General features: G+C 43.6%; 1 protein-coding gene across 1 annotated transcript; it reads left to right on the forward strand.

Moving 5' to 3' along the window:
• The first annotated feature begins 251 nt into the window (after nt 1-251).
• Nucleotides 252-20,050, forward strand: LOC120783238 (ubiquinol-cytochrome-c reductase complex assembly factor 1). The gene is made up of 9 exons (XM_040116077.1): nt 252-513; nt 2,700-2,807; nt 5,003-5,110; nt 7,417-7,489; nt 9,362-9,419; nt 10,134-10,242; nt 16,097-16,174; nt 16,666-16,779; nt 18,965-20,050. The coding sequence occupies exons 1-9, from the start codon at nt 439-441 to the stop codon at nt 19,097-19,099; spliced, it is 858 nt and encodes a 285-aa protein (XP_039972011.1). The 5' UTR covers nt 252-438; the 3' UTR covers nt 19,100-20,050.
• The last annotated feature ends 5,383 nt before the right edge of the window (nt 20,051-25,433 follow it).

A 25,433-nucleotide genomic window follows, 5' to 3' on the forward strand; every position in this document is an offset into this window, starting at 1 on the left:
AAAACGGTATAGTACTATATATAATAGGGTATGGTACTATGAGCAAAATACTGTAGGTGCCTCTTGTATAACAATAGGGGGACATTTGAATTTTTAACTGAGGTAACTCCGAGATTATGGTTCTTGGCTTTAAATAGTCTGAACACCTTGGTGAAATACTATGGGTCTGCAACACAAAATTAAGAGAATGAAATAAACCAAATAGCATTTAAATACCCAGGAGTCACAAGCGCTTTTCAGCCAAGCGGACCGTTTCTTCGCCGAGGCCCGTTTTCCGCCCGGACAGGACTGGGAGACGGACAGATTCCGTTGACATTGCCGAGGAGGAGGAGGAGGTGGAGGAGGACCGGTGTTACCAAACCTCAGGGTTTTATAGAAGGGAGCCGCAGTCCGGTGGCAGCCCGCTCCTCAGCTGTGAGTCTAGCATACGGCGGAGTCATGTATCGGCGGCCGCTGCAGTCCGCCGTCAGAGGCCTCATTAACGGGACAGCGTCCAGGGCCGCCCACCGAAAGGTAACAACGTTACAGCTAACGTTAGCTTAGCTGCTAATAGGATTTGAGCCGAGTAAACTCAACGACGCATTACCAACTTTAACAAGAGCGAAGGGCGGCTGGCCCGCCGGAGGTGGTAACGTAGGGCAAGGAGCCAAACGAAAGACGGAGGAAATGCATTGTTGGTGTAAGTGCATGCTTGAGTTTGGCATATCGTCAAACCAAAACACCGCTGCTGGTGGAATAAGACTGGTAAACCCCACCTGTGTGGGTCATCACCTGTTCCGTGCAGGTGAACTTGACCGTGCAGGTTCATCCTGGTCTACGGTAACGGCCGGAGAAAGACCCGCCAGAGGCCTCGATGGAAATGTGAAGTGCGCAGACAAACACCTGGAATCGGGACAGAAAAACTCTTTAAAGCATTTAACAAAGTTTACATCAGACCTGCGGCGATTAGCCGATTAATCTATCGACAGAAAATTAATCTCCAACGCTTTTGATAATCGAATGGTAATTTCAGTGACATTTTCTCAAGCAAAAATGTCAAATATTCTCAGGTATCAGCTTCTCAAATGTGAGCGTTTGCTGCCTTTCCTTCTCATATGACCGTAAACTGAAGGTCTTTGGTTTTTGACAGAAGAAAACAAGCAAACTGGAGACGTTTCCATGGGCTTGGAGAAATTGGACATTGCATTCTCTTCATTTTGAACATTAAATAGACTAAACAATTAATCGCTTAGTTAAGGAAATAATCAGCAGATTCATTGATCATGAAAACAGTCCTTAGTTGACACACAGACCGGTGACAAATTAAAGGAAGAACCTGAAAAGTTAGTGGAGAAACAGGGAGACAGAGCCCCCATCCACAGGTCACGGGGGGTCACTGAATGGTTTGGTGAGCATTAAAATGATGTGTCACGTGCTGTGGCCTTCGCAGTCACCAGATCTCAACCCAACTCAACACCTAAAGGAGGTTTTGGACCGGCGTGTTAGACGGCGCTCTCCACCACCATCATCGAAACACCGGATGAGGGAACATCTTTAGGAAGAACGGCGTCCATCCCTCCAGTGGAGTCCAGAGACTTGGAGGATCAATGCCGAGGAGCGTTGAAGCTGTTGTGGCAGCTTGTGGTGGCCCTGACACTTAATCACTGAATGTTGACTTTTCTTCCCTGAATATATACATTGACACCTGCTATAGTTGGGCCAAGGATTTAAAAAAAAATACTTTCGGGAATATAAATAAATACATGTTTGGAGTAGAAAACATTTGAGGTGGAGGCAGGGTTGGCCGTCATGATGATACATCACAATGCTTATTCTGTTTAGGTGACTTATAGATAAGTTGAAAAACTAATTAGCAGTAGGGCTATAATATAATGATAATTGCAGCCCATTATCTGTCAATCTGCCGATTTATTTTTTCAATTAATTATTTAGTGTAAAAGTGTCATAAAAACATAAAATTGACTTAATCCCAAATTAAGATTTTAGTGTCTGTCTGACCAGCTTTCCAAAACAGTGCATCTGGTGCATCTTGTTTTCCATTCGAGGAGAATCAGCCCCTGATCAAGCACTGCAGAGAAGGTCGCAACTAAAGCTTGGTTACTTACTGGCGATATTTAAGTCCTCAGGGAGCCGCATGAGGGTCAGGATCAATCACTATGCCACATCGATTGAAAGTGTATTAAAAACCCGCGTCCAGAAGCCCTCCAGCCGCAGGCATGGCCAACACATGTGGCTGTAGGTGCCTGGGTCACACCCACAACTGAAGTAGTTTTCATCTACTCCTGAAACGAGACGTAGACGCATGAATTGTCTTGAAAAAATAGACATTACAACCTTTTGGAAGCGGTGCGTTCCAAGCATTGTTCTGTCCAGCTGTTCTTTGAGGCTTCAAGACATGAGAGAATTTTTTTTTTTTTGGGAAAGCCAAAAACTTCTATGACTTCGCCTGCCATTGTTGGAATGGCAGCCCCATAAGTTAACTACCTTTCAAACTTCATGACAGCCTAGTAGTGTGTGAAACAGATTATTTCTAATTTGTGCCAGGACAACATTAGAACCAAATGTATTCTTATTGGTTTTGTAATTTCACTATCTAGAACTTTTCATGTTATGCTGTGTATCTCACTCTCTCAGTGCTTAATCTCTTGTTCTCCCCTTCCGTCTCTTTCTTTCTTATCCTTCTCTCTGCCTCCACCCAGGCATTAGATCAAGAAGCCTGCTTTGCTAGAGCTTTAGCAGCCTGCCAGCTGGCCAGAGTCTCCTCAACCTGTTTAACACCATGTCGGACTCTGCACATCACCACGCAGGTAACGTGACGTGAACACTTACGCGCAGAGAAAAGTATTTAAAACCCAAACGCAGGATTGCATTTAGTGGCTGAAAAGATGTGTTTCATTTTGAGAAAATGATTCATTACGATCATCAATCTTTTACACAAAGCCTGCGTTACTAACTGGGAGTGTGGAGTTTACCAGACAGGAAAAGTCTAATGAAATATGATGTAATGGAAAAGGTGGGATTTAGTGTTTGTTGGTGCGGATCCATACTGGGGACTAACGTCAAGATATTTTGGCCTTTGTTGCATCAATTTTGAAAATCCTTTTTTGAAATATGACTGTCGCAAGTCCACAAACTTTATGAAAGTGTAATATTAAATTTAAGGGGTAGGTTGACGAAATCCCCTCAAATTAAGCTGAACGTCAGCACTTTAACTTTTTAGTCATTGTTTTACTTCAAATCCAACGTGCTTGAGCACAGAGCTAACACAGCAACAAACGGTGTCAGAGTCCCAATGCTGTATTGGCCCTAATGTAAGACAGTATGTTTGTCTGGAAATGATGTTCTGAAAAACTGGGTGCCGTCATAAATACAGTACATGTAAAAGGCTTCAAGGATGAGGACTTTGACAAAGAGAGGGGGAGTCTTATAATCAGGGTTGTCTTGTATTTGGGCCAATGCAGTACTTCCTGACTGCACCGCATATTGAACACAGATGGCTGCAAACACAGTCAGCTAGTTTGGTCGTTTAATATTGGTTCGAGTTCAACGGAGTACATTTAATGCAGGGCTCCAGACCGTGACCGTTCTTTGAGAGTGCGCGAGTTAAAATTCCACGTGGTCGCATTCGTACGAGTGCATGATGATCATTAGGCTGTTTTGGTGCCCCTCTGCCACGGGTCCTGCGTTAGCCATTGTGGGTGAAAGAAGTATTATTTTTTTTTCCTCTTCACTGGCACAGTCCGTCTCTCCCGACCTGCACCTTCATCATCAGCGCGCACGTGTGAAACAATCCATTAGCTGTTACCGTGTTCCAAAGATGAAGCGGCTTATAACTGATTAAAAATAATACAAAATGAGAAGAGGGAGGAGGAGGAGGAGGAGGAGGCTGGTGGAGAGCCAACTAAAGGTCCCGACTCAAACACAACTGATGTTGAGAGTGCAGTTGCAGGCAATTAGCGACCGACTGAGCCAGTAAAGAAGAAAAAGTACTACTTTCAACAACAATGGCTAATGCAGTACCTGTGGTTGTGGTACGAGGGGAATGCTATGCTGTGTGTTTATCATGGGCAATGTGGCCTTTCTGTTACAGGCAACTCTAAACTCGTTGACAGGTCAACACAGTTTAAGCTTGAAACTTCGACGGTAAGAAACACAAAACCTGCAGGGACCGACGCATCCCCCGAAACAATGAGCCCCTCCCCACTTCTTTTCAAATTAAGACAGTTATTCGTCAGCAAGGTCATTGATTAATACCATGTTGTAAGAAAAAAAGGGTGCGATCAAATCATGTGCTGGTGCAACCAGCTGAGAAGGTTGGTAGCGCCAGTGCTACCAGGGGAGAAGTCAGTCTGGAGCCCTGATGTAGTGGCAAAAATTCAGCTAGAAAACGTGATGGCAGTGACTTTAAAGTAAAAGTGGTGATGACAGGTAACTGGGGTCATGGTGGCTGTGATGAAACTGTCAAGACAACATGAAGCTCAGAATAGGTCAGTATATTAATTTACTCAACAGCTGCGCTCGCCCGGTAAAGGCCATGTTCCCCAGGTGTGTGTCTTCAAACTGTAGGTTGTGTGTGTGTGTGTGTGTGTGTGTGTGTGTGTGTGTGTGTGTGTGTGTGTGTGTCAGTCAGTGGAAGTCTACTGCATGTGCTGTTGATTTAATGAGGTTGACACAGTATATACACAAGGAATATTGAGCCTGTTTGAAGGAGTTGTTTCTTCTTGTGTTGTGTCATCTCTGCCAGGGTTGTTTTCATTCCCAACTCGTCTGTCTTCGCCCTTTTTCCTCACTCTTGTCTTTCACTCTCTTCTACGAAAACACCGTCTGTCTCATCATTCTATCCCCTCATTTTTCCATCCTTCCCTCGTCCTCCTCTCTTCTGTCTCCCTTTCTCTCTGGCATTTCTTTTTTCTTACCTCTCACTCTTCTGTCACGTCCGCTTTTCGCCCCCTTTTTCATCCCCCACTCACTGTTTTTCTGTTTTCTATTTCCTGTCTGGCAGCTCTGTAATGTGAAGGAGACGCCCCAACACACAGAGGAAGAAGTCGGGGCCTTCACAAAGCTCATTGAGGCCATGGGCTTCACAGGACCGCTCAAATACAACAAATGGGTGAGTGACTGGGGGAAGGGGGAAGACGAGGTTAGAAGGTGAGGTGGTAAAATTAGGAAGAAGTGATTGTGGGAACAATGCAGACAGGGACATCAGGGAGGACAGTGGACACACAAGTAGGTTAGTACTTACTATACAGGATGTCTTCGTATGCAGAGGTCCACACGAGAAGTCAGTGCACTTGTAAGCAGGTAAGATTCGGATGATCATTCGTTTAAGCTAGTTAACTTGTAAACTAGCACAGGAAGGATTGAGGGTGAGGGTTGGATGAAGCAGCCGTCGTGGCTGGTTGATGAAGAGGTTCGTTCCCTTCACTGAACTTAAGATGGAATTATACTTGGCACAAAGGGTTAACAGGAGACCTGCGTTAGACAACTCTGAGCTCCTAATCCAGTGTCAGACCGAACCTGTTGATGGTACCACAACGCTACGGGCGTTTGTGCTCCAATTATATTCCCCACAGTAACTGTCTCTGTGTTTACCTTCATTCATTCAGAGATATCGACAGTGCAGATGATTTTTGTTAGATGTGTGTCACTGAAAAGAAGACGACTACTTTCGGACTTACTTCTTGTTTTCTGCACAATCTTGAAATAGACAAAGTAGGAGGAAACACAAGCAGCCCAAAGTGACCAATCACAGTTCTTGTTTTCTCACAGTGGTATCTCTGTAGCCGCTGTAGCTCGGAGGTGGTTACATTTTCGAGGAGGAGCACTTCAGCCGCAGCGTAGCTTCTGAGCCAAGTAAAACAAGTGGCCAAATAAAGTTAATCCATAGAGGACCACATTTAGGCCAAAAATAAACGGAAGATTATTTAACACAATCACTTACAACTTACAATTCAACAGTCACACCGAGGGTAACTTTGTAGGGTTTTCTGCACATCAGCATTACCATAACAGCTGCACCTTTACCCTTATTTAACCTGTTGGTTGAGTGCAAACATGTCAAGAACACCCTGGAGGGAACGTCACGGGGTGGGTGGCATTAATATAACAAGCAGGGGAGAAACAGAGAGAGAGAGAGAGACGGAAGAACAGGGGAAAAGGTGAGAGAGAGAGAGAGAGAGAAGTAAACAACAATAATCACTGTTGTGTAACTGTTATTTATTGAAAAAACATTCACTTGACATTTCGCCTAGTAGTCCAACAACAGGTGGAGCTTGTTAGTTCATCAGTCTGGTTAATAACACAGATTGCCTAATCGACTGTCTGCAGGTTTAGTAAATACAACTTCTGCTCTTTGGGTTTTTCCTGTGTGTGAAGGATAGTTACGGTGCTCCGGTGTCCGTGTGCTGGTCAGACGACACAAGAGCTCCGACCTCCTAGCAGGAGGCTTAAGTTATGGGCCGTCAGCCAGGAATATTCCTCACAGCATGTAAACACATACGAACAGACTCAAATGCAACGCGACAAATATTCCCTGCTTTAAAATATACATCCATTTGGTTACGTCCGTTGCATCACACTGTTGCCGCAAATATTTCCAAAGAAAGCCCACATCATTAAAGTATAAACATTTACAGGCATGGCAGGGTTTGGTTGTGTGGGAGTTTTTGGCTGAAGAGATATTGTTGGCGTATGTGCAGAGGAATGTGGGTTGTTGTCCTCTAGCAGAATGCTGGGCTCCACACCAGGTGGGCAAAGGTTTGGCATGAGCAGTTACACTTCTCTGACCTCGTGTGCTGTTTTTGGTCAGAGGTTTTCTGTGTTGCCTATTCTTGTTTTCTTCATACAGTTGTTGAAGTTAAGCTTGTGTAGTGGCCCACCACCGTGACACCACAGCTATCAGCGTCAGGGACGTAATCAAAGGCACACTCGAGACACAGTTTAAAAAAAAAAAAACAGTAAAAAAAAAAAATCCATCACTTGGTTTAAAACAAGTGGTTAATTGTGTAAACATGTTCTCCTGGAAGCTCTTGGAATTGTTCAATGTGCTATACAAATAAAGTGTCATTGCCTTCATTTTACAAGGCCACACATCTTCATTTGGATACTGCTGAAATGTATGACAGTATTTTTAGCTCACTAGTTTCCAGTGACAACAGATGTTAGTATGGATGGTAGCAATGCTGGTTTACAACGAGTATATCAGCACAATATGACGTTCTTTTATCTCCAGCATTCCAGTTGCAGCTTTTTCAGCGAGATAATGTAAAATTGCAAGTATATCTAATATTACTTATTAATTTGAACCCTGAATAATCGGTGTATGAATAATACAACTTTATAACCTCAGTATCTCTATGAAAGATGTTTATGATTTTACTGATTTTCCTTTTTCCCTTTTGTCTTTTGTTTTCTCAGAAAATCAAGATCGCTGCCTTGCGCATGTACACGTGCTGTGTAGAGCGAATCAACTATGACGAGTTCTTTGAAAGTAAGTGTGGAGCAGCGCCAACGCTGCGGGAGCAAATCGGCATATGGAGAAATGGTTTCGTCAGAGCCCCCATCTTCCCGACTCTGGGGAAAATGGGCACCTCTATTCCTGCACCACACTCTGTTTCTAAAAACGTGGAGTTCAAGCCATGCCAGCAATTAAGAAGTTTCCTCTTTACGGTTCTAAAGAGACACTTTTAATAATCAGCGGTCAAATCGGATGGTGCAGAGGCAGAGATATTCTGACCTTTGTTGCCTAGTATGGGTCGAGCTCCGATAACACTGGGACCTACAGATCCTACAATGCAACTCGACCGCACCTTTCATTAGACTTCCCTCCTCTGGTAACTGAGACTTTACAAAAACTCCCTCCTGAACCACAGAAGAAATTATGCAACTGTTTTCACAGGCTACCTGTGACAGGTAAATGGAGCTTAATCTGTAAAATCTGTGGAATGCCCCTTTAAAGACACGGAATATTATGTGACGTCGCTATTTTATGAATGTGATGAAGTGGGGAATCTTTTGATTTTTGATTGTCCCTTATTTGTTGAAAGGATCAATAAATACATTAACAGGTTATAAAACACTTAAGGTGTTCATCACGAACACGGATGTAAGAAAGGCTGAGCACCATTTACTGTCAGCAGAGTAGATTTATATCCAGAATATGATACAATCTTTCAAAATAAGAGGAAGGACATGACTTGCATGTTTTGAAGGCAGGAGACAAAGTGTTTCAGCACTGCACTGAGAAAAGCTGGAAAATCCCTGGTTTAAAATGACACGCACGCACACACACACACACACACACACAGACACACACTTTTCAGTATTATTCCTGATCCAGACACTGACCACTAAGGCGTTGGTATTTGTCCCGGTCCAAATGGGGTTGATGAGCGTCCAGGGACACTGTCACCACCTGCCTGACACATTTATTTGAAACTTTACTACCTGGCACACAGAGACAAAAAAACAGCACACACTAATATTACACACACACACACACACACACACACACACACACACACACACACACACACACACACGGAGCCATATTATCGTACTGCATTTTAAACCTGCTACTAAAGGGGAAGGCCAACTCAGGTCTGTTCAGTATGCAGTGTCCCCTGACGGTTCAGAGATGTGGGGCTGCTTTCTCAAAAGTGGTTTAGGTCTGTTTTTTTTTTTTTTTTTTCCCCCTTCTTCAGTCTGAATTTTAATTTGGTACAATGAGCCTGATCCAGGTGCACAGGCTGATTAAAAGACATCGCTGTGGCCTCACATCATCAGGACTCGCATTCCGGATATTTGTGTTCAGAGTGTTGAAGAACAGCTGTCGGAGAGGTGTGGAAAGTACGGCTACAACTAACGAAGCCGGAGGGTGTTTGGCATTTTTGATGATTATTCAATCAAAGTCACTGGGAATCAATTTTTGTCCACTGACTGATTTATTAATCCGATTTATTTATTAATCGACTCATCATTTCAGCTCGTTTCAGGATTTCGAAAGTGATTTTTGCCAGTTACCAGAATAACTGAGTCATTTTAAAGTTTTTTTTTTTTTTTTTAATAGTTTTTTTGAATTGAAAACAAATGACTGGCTAAAACGAAATTAGTTGATACAAAGGTCGTGGCTGCTTTATGTGACCGTGCTTTTCTAGGGCACTGTGCTGTAGGGCTGCAGCAAATCATCAGTCGGGGATGGAAATAGTTGCAGGTTAATTTTCTGTTGATGGATTGGCTAATAGTTGCAGTTCTACAGTGTTGCAAGCGTCTGGTGTGCAGGAAAAGCTGGGAATACAAGTATACGTGTGAGTGTTGTGCAAACTCCGTCATAACACTCGTTAACATTCTGTGTTTGTTTCAGAATGCGCCCTCCCTGACACACTCAACTCTTGGTTCTTGGTAGCACAGCTGCATGTATGGTGAGTTACACGCACACATCCATTCGTTTTTCCATGTAATATGTAAGAAGAGAACACATGATAATATTTATTTATTTTCCACATCATTCCTCGTTCTCTTTCTCACCAACACAGTGCACGGTATGCAGGACATTCTCTGTGACTGCAGACGCACTCTTGTCAACGTGATAAGTCAAGAACAATAGATAATAGAAAGTTCATACTTAGACCATATGGAGTAGATGATCTGCTCCGACTTTGGAGCACTTTACTGCGTAAATCTACATTTTGATGAGGGAACACTGATTTCCCGGAAATTACTGCAACTCCTTAACACTTCAAGTTCAGATTGATACCAGGCATGTAGTATCCAAACACAAACATCTGGTATGAAAACTCGTTGCTAATTAATGAGCTAATTAGCTCAATTTTTCTTGTGAACACGGTAACTCAAGAACAATACGTAGTAGAAACTTAATACTTACTCCACACATAGCCCATATGGAGTAGATGATCTGATTAGATTTTGGTGGGCCTTGCTGGATAAATTTACATATTAATGAGCCAAAACAGATTTTAATTTTTTTATTTTTTTTAAACTTCTAATAGAATTCTGGATGACAGTCTTTGGTACTGTGAGCATACCTGTTCTTTTGTCATGGAGGTCATGGCGCGGGACAGGGCAACCCAAGCGCCTCTTCTTCCCTCATCTCATTTCATTCCCTCCTCTGTTAGGATGTGTTTGGTGCGGATGCGTCAGGAGGGCAGAGCAGGAAAGTACATGTGCCGTTACATTGTCCACTCCATGTGGGAGGATGTAGAGCAGAGGAGCAAAATCATGGGGGTAAGTTCTCTGCGTGCCTGTGTGTGTGCGTGCGTGTGTGTGTGTGTGTGTTTAGATCTGCCTTTCCTTGTGGAGCCTCTTCACACAGCCTCCTGGTAGTCATCGGGTCAGTCAGCAGGCTTAAGCCCACAAGATCATATAACAACATGTCCGTCCTAAACACACACACTGTCAAGTCAGTTTTATTCATATAGCGTCAAATCATAACAGAAGTAATATCGAGGCGGTTTTCATATAGAGCAGGTCTAGGCGGTACTCTTAGTGATATTGTTCATGCATTACGTTCCACGTGTATCCTGATGCACAGCATGCCTATGACAACACACAAGGTTTCCTAATCATAGCGCCCGTAACCCAGTGTCTTTATCCCTTTTTAATATCCTGTGTCAATAATTCCACTGTATGTGCAGCATCGTGGAAATGATGAAAAATCACCACTGGTGGAAAGTAACGCCCAGGGTGTCTACAGTGGTGGCAAAAGGTGAATGTGTTGCAAGAAATGAATGTAAAGGCAAATGTTTGTTCATCTGGTGATCAGGTCACGTTCTGACTAGAGCCTGATCGATGTATCGCTCGGCCGATTTTATCGGTCGATATTGTCCTACCACAGATACATCGGTATCCACGTATATATGTGGTCCGATATGGAAAGTATTTCGGAACATAACGGAGACGCTTGTGGTAATTTAGAAGTGGTGTCATCACATAGTTTGTCCAGTGCGCTCAGACTCCATGTACAACACGCTCAGCACTGTCTGCAGCTCATGTGACAGAGCAGGCGCTGGCGCGTGGTCCGGCGGGGTCGTCGCGGTACGTTGTTAGCTAGTTTGTGAAATAAATTGCTGGAAAAGTTAGTACACAACGACCCCCATCATTTTCCCTTTTCAATATAAATCTAACATGTAATGTATGTTTGTATTAAGAATATCGGCCGATTACGTCGATATCGGAATTTCTTTTATTCCCCAGAGTCATTATCTGCCCCGAAAATCCAGTATCAGGGCTCAGGTTCTAATGAAGGAGTTTGATTGTTCGGTTCACTTTCGAGTCTGCAACAAAGCATTTCATTCAGGTTTTGGGTTTTGCTGACACACTAAAATTCTCAAATTTAATGAATTAGAGCCACAACTAACTTTTATTTTCATTATTGATTATTTTCTCGATTAATCGTTTTACCTATAAAACATCAGAAAACAGTGAAATCCAAGGTGAAATCTTCAATTTTTTTGTCTGACCAACAGTCTAATGCCTAAAGTCAAATCATTTTACAGTGATATAAAGCAGAGAAAGGCAGTAAATTCTGACAACTTAGAAACTGGAAACGGGGAATGTTTGGTATTCGCGATTGAAAAAATAGCTTAAACGATCAGTCAGTTACGAAAATAGCTGCCGATTATTTTTCTGTTGATCATAGAACTCGATTAATCAACTTAATCGTTTCAGCTCTAGAATAGACCATGAAAACTCATCTGGAATTTAAAATGCTGAAAATAAACAGTCGCACAGGGATGACTTGTTTCATTGTATAAATACAGACCTCTCGAATTATATCACAGACAGTTCTTAAGTCAGTGACTGATTGCGGCAGCAGAGTAACATAATATTTTATCCTCTGTTAGTCGCCACAGCAGCTCGGTTTTCTCTCAGTTAGTACTGTCCGTCTAAATAGCCACAAATCCACGCAAAAATCCAAAGCGGTCCTCTGCCTGAAAACAACTAAATGTCATTCTGTTAAATAAATATTCATTATTTCAGAAACATTTCCGCTTTGGGCTGATGCAACAGTGCATTAAGTTTTATTCGTGCCATCGCATGCTGCATAGGATGCAGGTTTTGTTTATTTAAAGTTTTACATCAGCATAATTATGCCAACAGTTCTCGAGCAGAAAGTGCAGCCAAATCCCCGGAGAGCCGGCCTGGCTGCGGTCACCGTGTCCACAGAGTTGTTCCTCTATTCTCTGTCAGTGGAGCAGCTCCAGGAAGTGTCGCTCATTGACATCACAGACTTAAATCTTGGCTTTGCTCACATGTAGCTTTCAGAAAGAGTTTCTCATACTGAGATTATACTGGAATTAACCCTCAAGGTTTATTGAGGGAAAACATGCTGTGGTTATTTGTGTGTTTGTGTTGGTTGGATGGGTTAAGAAAAATAAAGGTCAAAAAATAATTTGTGCTGAAATTTCTATATGCATCCATCTGCCAGTATATAAATGTCAATACCAATGTATGTGTGGTCATTTTTATTGACATGCTTCTCGTAGGAGACACCAGCAAATTTAAGCTTTTAAACTTTCCTTCTTCACCGGTCGTTGTGGCAGGTTACAAAACAACAACAGTATGAGACCAAATTCCTCCTTTGTTCTCTCATTCCTTCCTGTCTGCAGAATGATCCGCCGTGCCTCGGTATATTATTGCCGAGACTTGGGTTGGGATTTAAAATTTGAAGCTCGTTGAATCCATTGGACTTTGAGCTTTCGGAGCAAAAGTCAAAAATAACTCAAACTAAAAGATTCCATTTCGATGCATGATTGATGATGCACAGCAGAAGATACAGTGATTATGGACCTGACACGTTGAAATGACACATCACGCTACGACGTTCGTTTACCCTGTCCTCACTCATGTTGGATTGATTTACAGTATATCAGTCGTCAGAAACATGAAGAGTCGATTTCCTGTGAAACATTAATTACATGAACACATTTTCATCTTAAAGGGTCATTCCAAGACAGAAGATTAAAGTTCAAGTGAAGCCATAAGTCATTGGCGTTAGAGTCAGAGTCCAGTGAGTCTTTTTTTATTTTTGTCCTGCCATAAAGTCATCAGATTCACCCGAGTCCATACCTCATCAAATCACATCATCCGAGTCACTTAGTTACTTGTAAAATACGTACGGTGGCAGGTAAACACCAGAAAGATCACATGTATATTATGTGTTATTTTAACGGAGCAGGATGGTTGAAACTCGAGCCAGGGTTCCGCAGACTTTATAGTATGAGGTCTTTCGTTTTAACTCATTTTGCGTTGTGTGACAGAAAGAGGTCAGAGATGAGAAATTACAGTGCGGCCTGTGAGGTCACTCTTGGTGTGTGTGCGTGCATGCATTGGGCGGAGCACATGGGGGGAAAACGTATGTATGTTGGGGGCCGTTGCATGTTTTCACAGCTGCAAATGTGAACTTGCTTATATCCTTATGCGCTGGCACAAGCGCACACGTGACTTACGTGACCAACCTTAAATCTAAATCTGATTTCTTTATGAAATTGAATCCACACACTTTAACTGTACCCGCTCCAACGTTCGCGTATCGACCGGTGTTTTGGCCTGTGAGGAAACGGTCAACATGACGGACACAAAGCATGTGTGGTACCACCGGACTCTCACATGTAGGTTTATTCTGTGACCTTGCTGTGAAGTGAGCGAGTTAACTTTATCCATTACATAATTTACTGGGACCTTGGCAGCTTCTCTAAGCCAGGGAGAAGCTCTACACACCAGTTGTGTGTAGTTGTTTTTCTCAAAGGCACTTCCCGACCAGAAACGCTGTTTCAGTTACAGTTTTCTCCCGTTTCGTCCATGACATGCACGATTAGTGCATGGATTAGTCGATTAATCGATCGACAGAAAATTTAATCAGCAACTATTTTGATAATCAATTAACCGTTTTAAGTTCATTTTTGAGCACAAATACCAAACATTTGTCGCTTCCAGCCTCTCAAATGTGAGGACTTGCTTCTTTCCCTCATATTAGAATAAAACTAATATCGGTAGGTTTTGGACTGTTCAACCTTTGGCTCTAGAAAACGTTTTTCACTCTTTTCTTATGTTTTATTAGTAAGTTAATGGAGAAAATAATGGGCAGATTGATTGATAGTGAAAATCATCATGGGTTGAAACAGCACACTGAAGGTAGAATTACGCCTCTCCTCCTCAAACTCAACAACATCCTCTGAGCTAATTGGTTTATTCAGCTGCCGTTGGGAGACTGTGGAAAACAGAAACATCATACAAGTTGTACAAAGAAATTATAAAAGACACAGCCACACAAACGTCTCTGAACAATCCACATGCAAGGTTCGCCCGTGTGCAGCCCAGCAACACATGTATGAGCTTGAGTCCTTCAGCAGGTGAGTCTGCACAATGTTTTTTTTGTTTTTTCCTCTTTCTTAATTCACTGTCTCTCTGCTGCGTTTTGAGTTCTCAGTTTTTCAGTCACATCTGAATCAGGCACAGAAGCACATTCGCAAACATCACATTATACACGTCTCAAAATGATCACAATCTGGTGAGTGGCCTGAAAAGCCACAGGCTACAGCTCGAAGCAACAATATGTCCATCTTCAGAAAACAATGAGTCAATCATTTAAAACAGATGTCAACAATTAGGATACAAAACCAAATGATAAACAGTCAGACAGAACCCCAAAGACAAAGGAAGAAGTAAAAAAACAAGAACAACAAAATAAATGTAGAGTGAAAAACGAAAAATTTAAAAAATAAAAGTAATAGGGAAAAAAAGAAATGAAAAAATGGAAGAGAGAAAAAATATAACATGGAAATAAAACAAAGGGGGAAAAAAACTACTAAAAAGAAGCCTGACCTGTGAGCTTTAAAGGACAAGCAGCTACACCAACTTTCTTTGTATACATAATTGTGGGATTTTTGCGCTCTGGAAGACTGAATCATTAAGATCATGTAGTAATATTTTCTGTGTTGGGAAAGCAAGTTTTATTTAAACACAAACATTGTGTGTGCATGCATGTGTGTCAAACTGAAGGACCGGGCACAGCTTACATTTCCTGATCGAGCTCCACATCAGCAGCACATGTATTTTTACAACCAGGGCCAGTGATTGGAGTTGCTCTTAGGTTTCATGCTAATTGTGGTAAGGAGCAGTAAAAACATTGGTCATTTTCTCCATGTTCATAATTACTGCTCCGACCAGCGGAAACCAACCAAGCTCCACAACGACTTTGCTGTCCTTCGTTTCACCGTGTGCTCGCTGAGCTGCCGCCGCACCTGAGCTTCGTCCTCAAGACAGATGGCGACAGGACGTCCATTAGATTCGACTGTGCCTGTGCGCAGCATTAGTGTGGGGGAAAGTAATTGAAAGTGCATGACTTTTACATTAACTTCGACAAAGCAAGCCTGGCTTCGGTTAGCAGCATGTAAAAACTCATTGAAAAGTTATGTGATAAGGTTGAGATGGAGGTTTTCCTACACCAGAGACCACTGTAGCCATGCTAGCAGCGGCGGTTGGTCCACCACTTTTGTCCAGACTGAAATATCTCAACCACTATGAGACGGATTGACATGACATTCTAGACGTATATTCACGGTCCCCCGCTGATGAATCCTGATGACTTTGATGATCCCCTGACTTTTGCTCTCTCGCCACCATTACGTCAACATTTTTGGTTTTGATGATAATGTCTTGGCAACTACTGAATAGATTGCTATGAATTTTGAGACGCACATTCACGTCCACCTAAGGAGGAATTGTGAGAGCTTTGTTTTTCCCATAACTTTTCCATCTAGCGCCATCATCAGGTCATAATTTCAGTTTGTCCTACACTTTGGTTTACAACTAAATTCCTCAATGCTGTGTCTAAGTACATTCTCACAGACCTGCTAGTGTAGCTGTAGACTCCTGGTCCTGTTGTGATGAACTTGCACTGATAAAAGCAGAATTTAAATGTGGGCTATTTGTCCAGTTGTCGTATCAGCCAAAACTACAGTGGCTCAAAAATAGGTTGGGATCATGAGCCAAACAAGAACATGGTGTTGATTCTCATTCGCTGCAATGTTGATTGACAATCTCTCAATCTCTCAATCTCTCTCTCTCTGTGATCTAGATTGAGGCCATCCATAGAAAGGAAGCAATGAAAGTGATGACAGAGACTTTCTATGCTGCAATATTTGGATATGATGAGGTGAGATACTTTGTTTTTCTCTCTCACACAGACACACACACAGGCATCAGTTTCTGACATGATTGACTGCCCCAGACCCTAAACTGGAAAAATATGCATTTATAAATGTTACCGGCCATAATGTGGACATAAGCTACTCTGTATGCACTACTGAGGACATTCAGATAAAAGACATTGTGTGGTACAGTACAGTAATTAAAGTAAAGTCAAATTAAGCCACAAAGCATCTGTTACCACATGGAAATGAGCTGCATATCTGTGTTTATGCTTGTAAGCCATGGAAAATGTTGGCAAATCGACTAAGCTATAGAAGTCACATGTCTGCTGAAGAGGAGGCGGTTTGCTCCTGAAATGTTTCCTGGAGACGACGAAACTGGGACGGAGCCGTGAGGCAGCCGGAGCACAGTCGGACTCGACGCAGCCGATCCTCTTCCCACAGAACGAAGGACGTGTCTGCATTGTAATAATGCAATGAATGTGTGCGTCTGCAGGGAATCCTGTCTGATGACTGTGTGCTGGCTGCAGCTCTGTGGAGAAACCTGTTCAATCGTCAGTGTGAAGATCCCAAACAGCTGGAACTCATGGTGGAATACGTACGCAAACAGGTGTGTTTACATGTTCAGCCTCCGCACGCTCGCTTCTTACTGTATTTGTATTCTTGATTCATCTGTGGGAAATGCTACTGCGTCCTCTCCAAATACATGTGAGCTGTTTTTCTTTAGAAACTTTATTTAGACCTTTAACAAATCATGGCAAAAATTCACCTTCCTGCTGTTTCACAATGCTTTTGCCACATCACAGCTCCTCCGCCTCCTCCTCCTCCTCCTCCTCCTGCCTCCCTCATGTCTCTGGAAGATGAACGCAACAGTTTAAAGTGTGGTTTATTTGCACATTCATACGATGAAATCTGCAGGAGAAAATAAGCCAGTAATTCAACAGTGCAAAGAGCAAGCAGAAAAATCTGACTTCTGTATCCAGGTTTAGTAGCGGTACCGTGGAACATCAGTAGAACTACACAAAACTATTTAACTGTATATAAAGTGGTTGAAACCAGCTGGAGCTGTTACGACAGTAAATGCTGTTTACGATGCTTCAGTATTAATAATCTAATGATGTCAGAGAGAATCAGATGTCATCAACAGTATTTATATATATTTACTGCAGAACGAGGACTTCGTCGCATCGGCTGATGCGTGAAGCCCATAATACTTCTGTACTCACGTAGGAATTTGAGGGCAGGACTTTTGATCGTAAACATTTAAACATGATGTCAGTATCGGGAGAATCTGCCCGGTGCTACGACCCAGCACCCTCTGTTTCACCCACTTCCGCCTCGCCCACCCCAACTGAGCACTTTTCCTTACCCGCTAACCTGCTCACCTCTTCCTGTCTCTCCTCTCTGTGTATTTTCTTTCCCTCCGTGTGATTGAAAACACTCCGCTGGTTTCAGAAACACCTGCAGGCTTCCATCTGCTGCCGGGACCATATGGTCCGGGACCTCCTCTCTCCTTTTACCTTGACTTTCTTTCATCCCCTCTCTGCAGCTTTCTTTTAATGATTCTGTCTCACTGTTTACGTCAGACTTCCTCTCTTTTTGCTTCGCCGCGTTCTTTGCTTTTTATATGTTTTGTCTCACTCGTCAGGCAGACACGTCCACCTACTGAGCTCAGAATCAGCATGTGGAGTGAACAAGCCACTGCCATCAGACAAACAAGACACACACACACACACACACACACAAAGATGCAGGTGTGTCAAAGGTCATGGAAGCAGTGTCTAACTCAATCAGCAAACAAAGTCTCCCCCACTGCCTGTGTGTGTGTGTGTGTGTGTGTGTGTGTGTGTGTGAGTGTGTGAACTCGTGGCTCCTAAAGCTGTGACAGTTTGGAGTCTTGCGTCAGAAAATAAACCTGCTGTTGATGACGACGTTACGCGTGTTCAAACGCGAGCGCACACACACACACACACACAGCTGAACAAAACCACAAGGCAACTTGATGAGTTAAGTTTAGCAGAACTACATTTACGCATGAACCTAACCTTCGGCATTTTATTTGTGTCATCTAGTTTATTTAGAATATTTAAGTTTTTGTTGTCCTCTTGTTTTGTCTCTATATTTCTTGTCTGATGTTGGAGCCTCGGTGGATGAGGATTAGGAATATGACCGTATTAATCACAGTGCTTTCGGTGTGTGGTGATGGGGATGGAGTCCAGTAGCGTTTCATCCAATTCAAATCCACTGATTAATTCACCAATCAAACGTGAATTCTTTCTAATCCATTAATTGAATCTTATTAGTTTTACCTTTCAACATTTGCAGGTAACTAAAGGCAAAAATAACTTGAACTCCAAAATGTCTAATTAGCAGAAACACAGTATTTTACAAAGAAAGCAAAAATGAGATAAAAAAACCAACATGTTTGTGTATTAGAACTTTGTTCTTTTCTTCTTTTGTCCCATGGATCATCTGACGACCCCTCGGATTTATCTGGTGGCCTTTTGGAGGGGCCAGACCCCTTGGTTGGGAACCACTGGACTTAACTATGTAACTGTGTATAAAGTATTTGAGAGCAGCTCCAACAGTAAAATGCTGCTGAAGATTTGATGCATCAGTGTAAAAAATTGAATAATGTCAGAGTCAAACATCAGCCACAGGAGACATTTCACTGCAGAGTCAGTACTTTAACTACATTTTGCTGATAGTACTTCTGTACTTGCGGGACTTTTACTTGTATTGCAGTACTAAGTAAAGGATCTCTGTGCTTCCTCCACCCCTGCTGCTGTGTGCAGATGCAGTACATTGATGCCCTGGACGGGGAGGACCTGCTGCTGACAGGGGAGGTGAAGTGGCGTCCTCTGGTGGAGGAGAACGCACAGAGCATCCTGAAGGTGGTCACACCCACGTACAATGACACCGGACTGTGAGACGAACAGACAGACTCCAGTTTCCTCTGATCCAAAGTCCTCCTCTGGTGTCCTCTTGTCTCACCTGCTTCACTTGTTGACCCCCTTCCCGCGTCTTTCTGCCCTCTATGATGTCTGGTTACTCCTTTCTCCGACCTATGATCGTGACATTTTCCCTCCCATCTCTCTCTACTCTTCTCTCCCCTCCGCTCGTGTCATGTAAGGTGGGATTTCAAGTTTGACATGAGGTCTGTAGCTGTAGCTTCCTCATCCTCCTCTTTCCTTCCTCCTCTCCTGAACAATTTGTCCAACCAAAAGTCTGTTTCAGGAGGAGCAGTATAAACAGGATAGACAGTCAGGGATTATGTTTTTTTTTCGACCCGATTTTTACACACGTACCCGTGCTTGTAGGCCCATCAGGCAGCAAACCAACCAGTCCAAAAGCTGGAGAATACTGTGCATCATCCTCCTCCATAGTCGTCCTGTCGGTTTTGAGAGCAAAACTGAGGGAACAAAATACTCTGTATTTATATTTTTCTCATTTTTTTCCATGAATGCCACGCTGTATTTATAAAGTATTTTCTATACTCCTGTGTGTTTACACTTTCCTCCTGCAGAGGTGTTAGCTGAGACTTCTGTCACTGCTCCTTCACTGTGCGTTGAATAAAGTTTCACTCCAGGTGAAGTTAGGTGACGTGAAAATAATGGTTCCAGGAAACAGATGCAAGATTTCGTGAGTTAATGGACCTTCTCTCTTTGTCAGAGGTCTGTAGTTCAACAGCTCTGCTCCTGAACATCAACAGTCTGTGTGTTTCTCCGTTTGGCTCTCATGATGCTCTCAGACCCGACCAGGAGGCCGAGCCCTCGAAGACTGGGACGTCGTCACTGTGTTAAAAACCATGCGTTTTTTTTTTTTGTTTGTTTTTAAGAAGTGGATTAATAAAATGTTCTCTGGATGTGCAAAGCTACTGAGCCTTGTTTTGTTCATGTTCCGCCTTTTGTGACCCAACTTCCACCGTCCAGGTGAAATACAAAGTTGATCGCATCATGAGTCCTCCCAGATGTTTGACGTTAAAAGTGGGCGGATGTCTTAAATCGCTAACGATACAGTCTAGAGTCAACATTCGGAGGCCGCCCAGGTCAGTGACGTGCTCCAGGTCAGTAGACAACACCCTCAAACGGCAGCTAACCGTCGCCAGCCCAGTCAAAAGCTCGGAGCTTAGATACAGAGTTTCCCTCCAAATTTCCTCCAGATTTCCAGAAGTCAGTCACTGCTGATATGTGAATATCAGGAGTTGGTTCTTGGAGATAAACAGCTGGTGGAGCCGATTCTCCAGTCGCTGCCATTAAACCACCAACACAGAAGAAGAGGACGAGGCGAGGCCATTAAAAGGAGAACATGATGGATATATGACGTTTTTGTTGGTGTCATTAATAAAAACGAAAAACAAAAGTGGATGGAAACACTTTTATTGTTTCCACAAATATTTCCAAAACCAGTTTTACTCTCCTTCAGCAAAATGAGCGATGCTACGCTACAGCTCCAGCATCATTATGGTTTATACTTTCTTAAAAAGAGTAGAGAAGTCAAATTTCAGGACAACTTAGATTTTTCTCTTGTGTTTTACCAAAAGTGGAAGGACAGACGTCATTTCCTGATCAGCGAACAGAGCCGGGTTCAGAACCTTCAGAGGTTCTAGGTATACTGTTCCTTCAGAACAGCAGTGAATGTTCTTAAATGACCACCAGCGTTCTTCAGAGATCGACTGGTACTTCGATCAAAGACAGCTGACAGTTGACAGGCAGACAGGAAACACGTTTAAATCAGTCAGTGCGACTTCCACTTCCTGAGGACATCATGATCTCTGATGTCCCCCCAGAACAAAGCTCCAGAAATCCGCTTAGAAACCAGAGACAAAAGATGCTTCAGAACTTGCCTGAGAATCATCAGGTTTTTAAGTTTACCTCAGTACCACAGTGATCCAGCCATAGTTGTCTGCACATCCACGCTGCAAACACGAGCTGCTAATAGTTAATTCACCGCACCTTTTAATAGAGACAATTTGCCAAAATGTGAACAAATACGGGCTAAAAAAACTGGGCGCAATGGAGGATAGCGGTGCGTCACAGATTCACTTTAAATCACAAGGATGTGGTTCCAGACAGGATTTGAGTCATGCAAGCTAATACTAAAATCACCCCACCTCCCCTAGAGACATAAATCCAGCCTGAGTGTAGCTTTGGAGCATATTTTTTTTTAGAGTGTGAACCGTCTCCAGAGTCTCCACTGGGTTTTTATATCTCACTCGCTTAACGCTCTTTCTCCTGTCAGTCAAATTCTCTCTCACATCGACCGAGGGAGACAAACTTGTGTGATCATGCTGTGCATGAACCATTGTATTATATAAAATTCTGCGCTCAGGCTCTGCACGTGGCCTGCAGATGGCGCCACACTCCTTTTTAACATGGCGTACGCCAGCCTGCTGATCTGAGGCAGCTTCTGCTTCTGCTCACAATTTAAAAGCTGGAAAAGCCCTTAAATAGTTGAGGAAGCACAGAAACAGAAACGTTAGTGGGGTTACTCAGAAGAAACCAGTGGCTGGGTGTGTTTCCGCTACGGTGGAAGTTCCTTCAACACCGAATACAAGTAGGTTTAAAGGGGCTTTTTCGACACCGATCGACAGAAAAAGACCCTTTAGTGTCGCACACAGCTGATCTCCATTTAGCTAATTGCTGCACCGGTGATGTCCCGTTAAAGGAGGCGACTACTTAATGTGTGTTATATTTGTAATGAATTTACATCCCTGTGCCGAGATGTGTTTTCACTGTGACATCAAAGGGTGTATGAAGCCACACTAAAACCCCTTTGATTCAGTTCTGTGAAACAGTAAAACACAACCACCTCAGAGGGGGTGAGTCCACTGGAACACGGCTTTACACATCACCTGGCCTGACTGTCCTTTAATTCACGTACTCATTGATTTGCTGCTGTATTTGTTGTAACTAAGCAAGAGTAATTAGACCTGCCTGTGGCTCTCTCCAAGTTCTAGTCTCTTCTAGTGCTGAATAAATGTAACAGTCTGTCCTTTGTGGCCCATGGAAACATTTCCCAAAGTCTGGAGCCGAACACGTGAAAATGACGCAGGGAGACGAGAAAGTCTTTGGCTCTGGCTTCTTCCATTTGGAATCGGTCTCTGCCTCAGTGATTTTCACAGTCACTGGAAAAAGCCTCTGAGCTTCATCTGTGTCTCATGATGTGACAGGCTGCTCTCTGTCCTCTCTCGCCAACAGCAGCGTCCAGACGTTCGGGTTCGGGCTGGAAGAGGAAGCGCTGGGTCTTAGTCGTGATGTCAGGGAGGAGCGTCTGTCTTCTCATCTTCACTGATCCACGAGTCGACGTTACTCCTGCTCCTCAGTGCTCGCTTGTCTTCACACCCCCCCCTCTCGTCCTCTCTCCTTACTCGTCCTCTTTATCGGTTTTCTGTCTTCACGCTTCAAACCTCTGAAACTCAAAAAAAAAACAATATGACCACCACAGAAAGCAAATTAAAGCCAGAGGCGCAGACGTCACGCTTAGATGGAGTTTCTGGAACTCGTGACAACCAAAATCCAGGCATGAGAGCAAACTAAAAGCTTCTATTGAAACAGAGTGAACAATGATGGACCAACACAAACAAGCAGATAGGAAGAGGTCTCACACTCTTCTTCTCCTCTCCTCGCCTTCCTGGCTCAATAAGCTGCAGCCGCTGAGCTCGTTCGTGACTGTAAATAAAGTCTGAATGCAACGCCATCACCTTCTCGTACGTCAGCCAGAGTGAGAAACTTAACATTCTGAGTCTTAGCAGGTCACTTTTCTTTACTGGAGATTTGTAAAGAAACTGGAGAAGAAGGTGTCCGCCTCACTTCCCATCAAACGGTGTGCGAGCATTTTTTATGTTCCTCGTAAAACACAGAGGGTCACGTGGATTTTGACCAGACTAGGGTCGCGCGCAGACCTGCAGCAGCCTGGCGTGAAGATACGCAGCCTCCTGCTTCATTTCAACGGGGGTTGTCATGGCGATGCGGTAGGGGTGCCAACCAAAAGCCCAGCCTGGCTCGACCTTTTGCCGCCAGACCGGACGAAGTGCCGGGTCGGCCAATCAAAGACGCACCTTCCTGGCGGAAGACTCTAACGTGAATATTTCCACATCACCCTTACAACAGCTAAAATAAGTGCAGCTGTGATGACTTTCCAGAGTTGTAAACGCCTGTCTGAGACTGTTCCAAACCGCTGTACAGTGTTTTGGTGCCTGAGAGGCCTTCGGATCCACAGATCCAGTACTCAGACTGGACCTCCCGGACCGTATTTCACACGATCTGGGCTTTGTTCATTGACTGTGACTAACACAAAAAACTCCAAATACTTTTATGTGGATTCCCACACAGAGAGAATCACATTGTCACATTCTCAGATGGCTGGGACGGCTGCGGTAACACAGTGTCCCAGCAACGGGACACAAAGAGGCAAAAACCGCAGCGTAACGTGTAAAATGTCACCGAATTTGCATCAGACAGGCTGGTGTTGTTGTGATGTCCTCACATCTCGCACAGCAGCAGTGAATTCAGCATCTGACTGAGTTGTGTTTAGTTTCAGACTTAGAGTGCGATGGACTACAGGCCTCATTCAAGGCCTTTTTACTCGGCCTAATGGATTTGATGACCATTTTATTTTGTCTGTTCTATTCTGCTCTGTGCATGAAGTGCTGTGGGTTAACAAACTATTGAAGCCATTCATAAGGAAACCAGTTTATCCAAAGTGACAGTGCTGTTCCCAGCCTTGTTCTCCCGTTCTGTGTGTGTGTGTGTGTGTGTGTGTGTGTGTGTGACATTAAATGTGGAACATGAGTTTTGATCTGATAACCTTCCCAGTTCTTCCTGCCTCTGCATAGATCAGGTTTAACACCCACAAAGGCTCCTGCAAACGTGTGTGAGCACACAGACATGCCTCACAAGCCAAGGTAGATACACACACACACACACACACACACAGACACTGACACACACAGACACTGACCTTACTGTCAGTAATGACATAAACTGACATTAGTGTCGGTAATGTCAGTTTACTTTATACGCAATGCTACGACCCTATGTTGCTAATCAGTGTAAAAATCCCGGTTCAGTCTGAAACTAAAGTCACCTCAGTCACATTGAGACACGGAGACAAAGTTGCAGGTGCAGTTTCAGTATCTGAATGACCTCGGGCATCTCAGGTTTTATTACGGAGACACACACAGGCATCGCTATGCATGAAACAACCGTCTCGCGTACAATACACTGTTTATACAGCAAAGAGGAACCTGGACGCTGTCTGAATGCATGCAGGGGTTTTCGGTGTTGCTAAACAGTTCTGCATGTTCCTCACATGAAAAGTCGACACCTTCGGACTCAACCCACAGAATTAATCGCAAACATTTCGAGAATCATCTGCGGCAGTGAAGCTTCTGCTCTCTGGTTTGCAGCAGTTTAACCGGAGTCTACAGACGTTTTAGCGGCTGTGCGGCTGCACTCAGACAAATCTTGGCTGAACGTGTTAGCGCGCCAAACACGTCGTACAGCTGAGGCTGATGGGAATGTTATTAGTTTTGCAGGTATTAGGTGCAGGCCAGGTCAGGTGTAGCTCAAAAACCATCCATTGGACGAGTTCAAATTTGGACCTAGCGATGGTGCTAGATAAGAGTAAAGGAGTCAGACTCATTTTAATCTTTCCTCTCGGGACCTTGGAAATCTGTAGTAAATTTCACAACAATTCATCCAGTGATTTAGCATCACACCCCTACAACGCTGTCAGACTCACGAGGGACAGTTTAAAAGAAGATGATGCTGCAGAATCAGGGACATTGTCTTTTGTCTGTCTTGTCTTTGCATTCTCCTTCCTTGTCAAAACCTTGCGCCTGCAGCGGAGATGAGAAGCGGGCTGCAGAATCGGACTTCACGCGGCCCCCTCTGGAGACACTAGAGGACTTCTGCTACTTTTTTCACGCTTGCAGTCGTACTCCCCAACACAAAGTTCCCTTTTAAGACATTTCACTCAAAGCCAGAAGCGTCTGTGGACCACAGGTGTCAGTAAAGAACTTCGTGTCAGTCCGTCCAGAGGTTGCTGAGATACTTCAGTGCTGGACCGACAGATGTAAAACCACACCGCCCGCGTGGGCTCGGTAGAAACAATCCCTCACTTTGCATTCAGAGACTAAAAGCGTTTGTCCCAGTAGGAGACGTTTGATCCCTATATGTGTCAGAACCTGAACTGGGTCAGCAACCAGGTTTCATTACGGAGGATCCCAGGTGACAGAGTCAGTTTCTGACATCTGGGTCA

This window comes from Xiphias gladius, chromosome 21 (genome assembly GCF_016859285.1).
Source record: "Xiphias gladius isolate SHS-SW01 ecotype Sanya breed wild chromosome 21, ASM1685928v1, whole genome shotgun sequence".
Classification (NCBI taxonomy): domain Eukaryota; kingdom Metazoa; phylum Chordata; class Actinopteri; order Istiophoriformes; family Xiphiidae; genus Xiphias; species Xiphias gladius.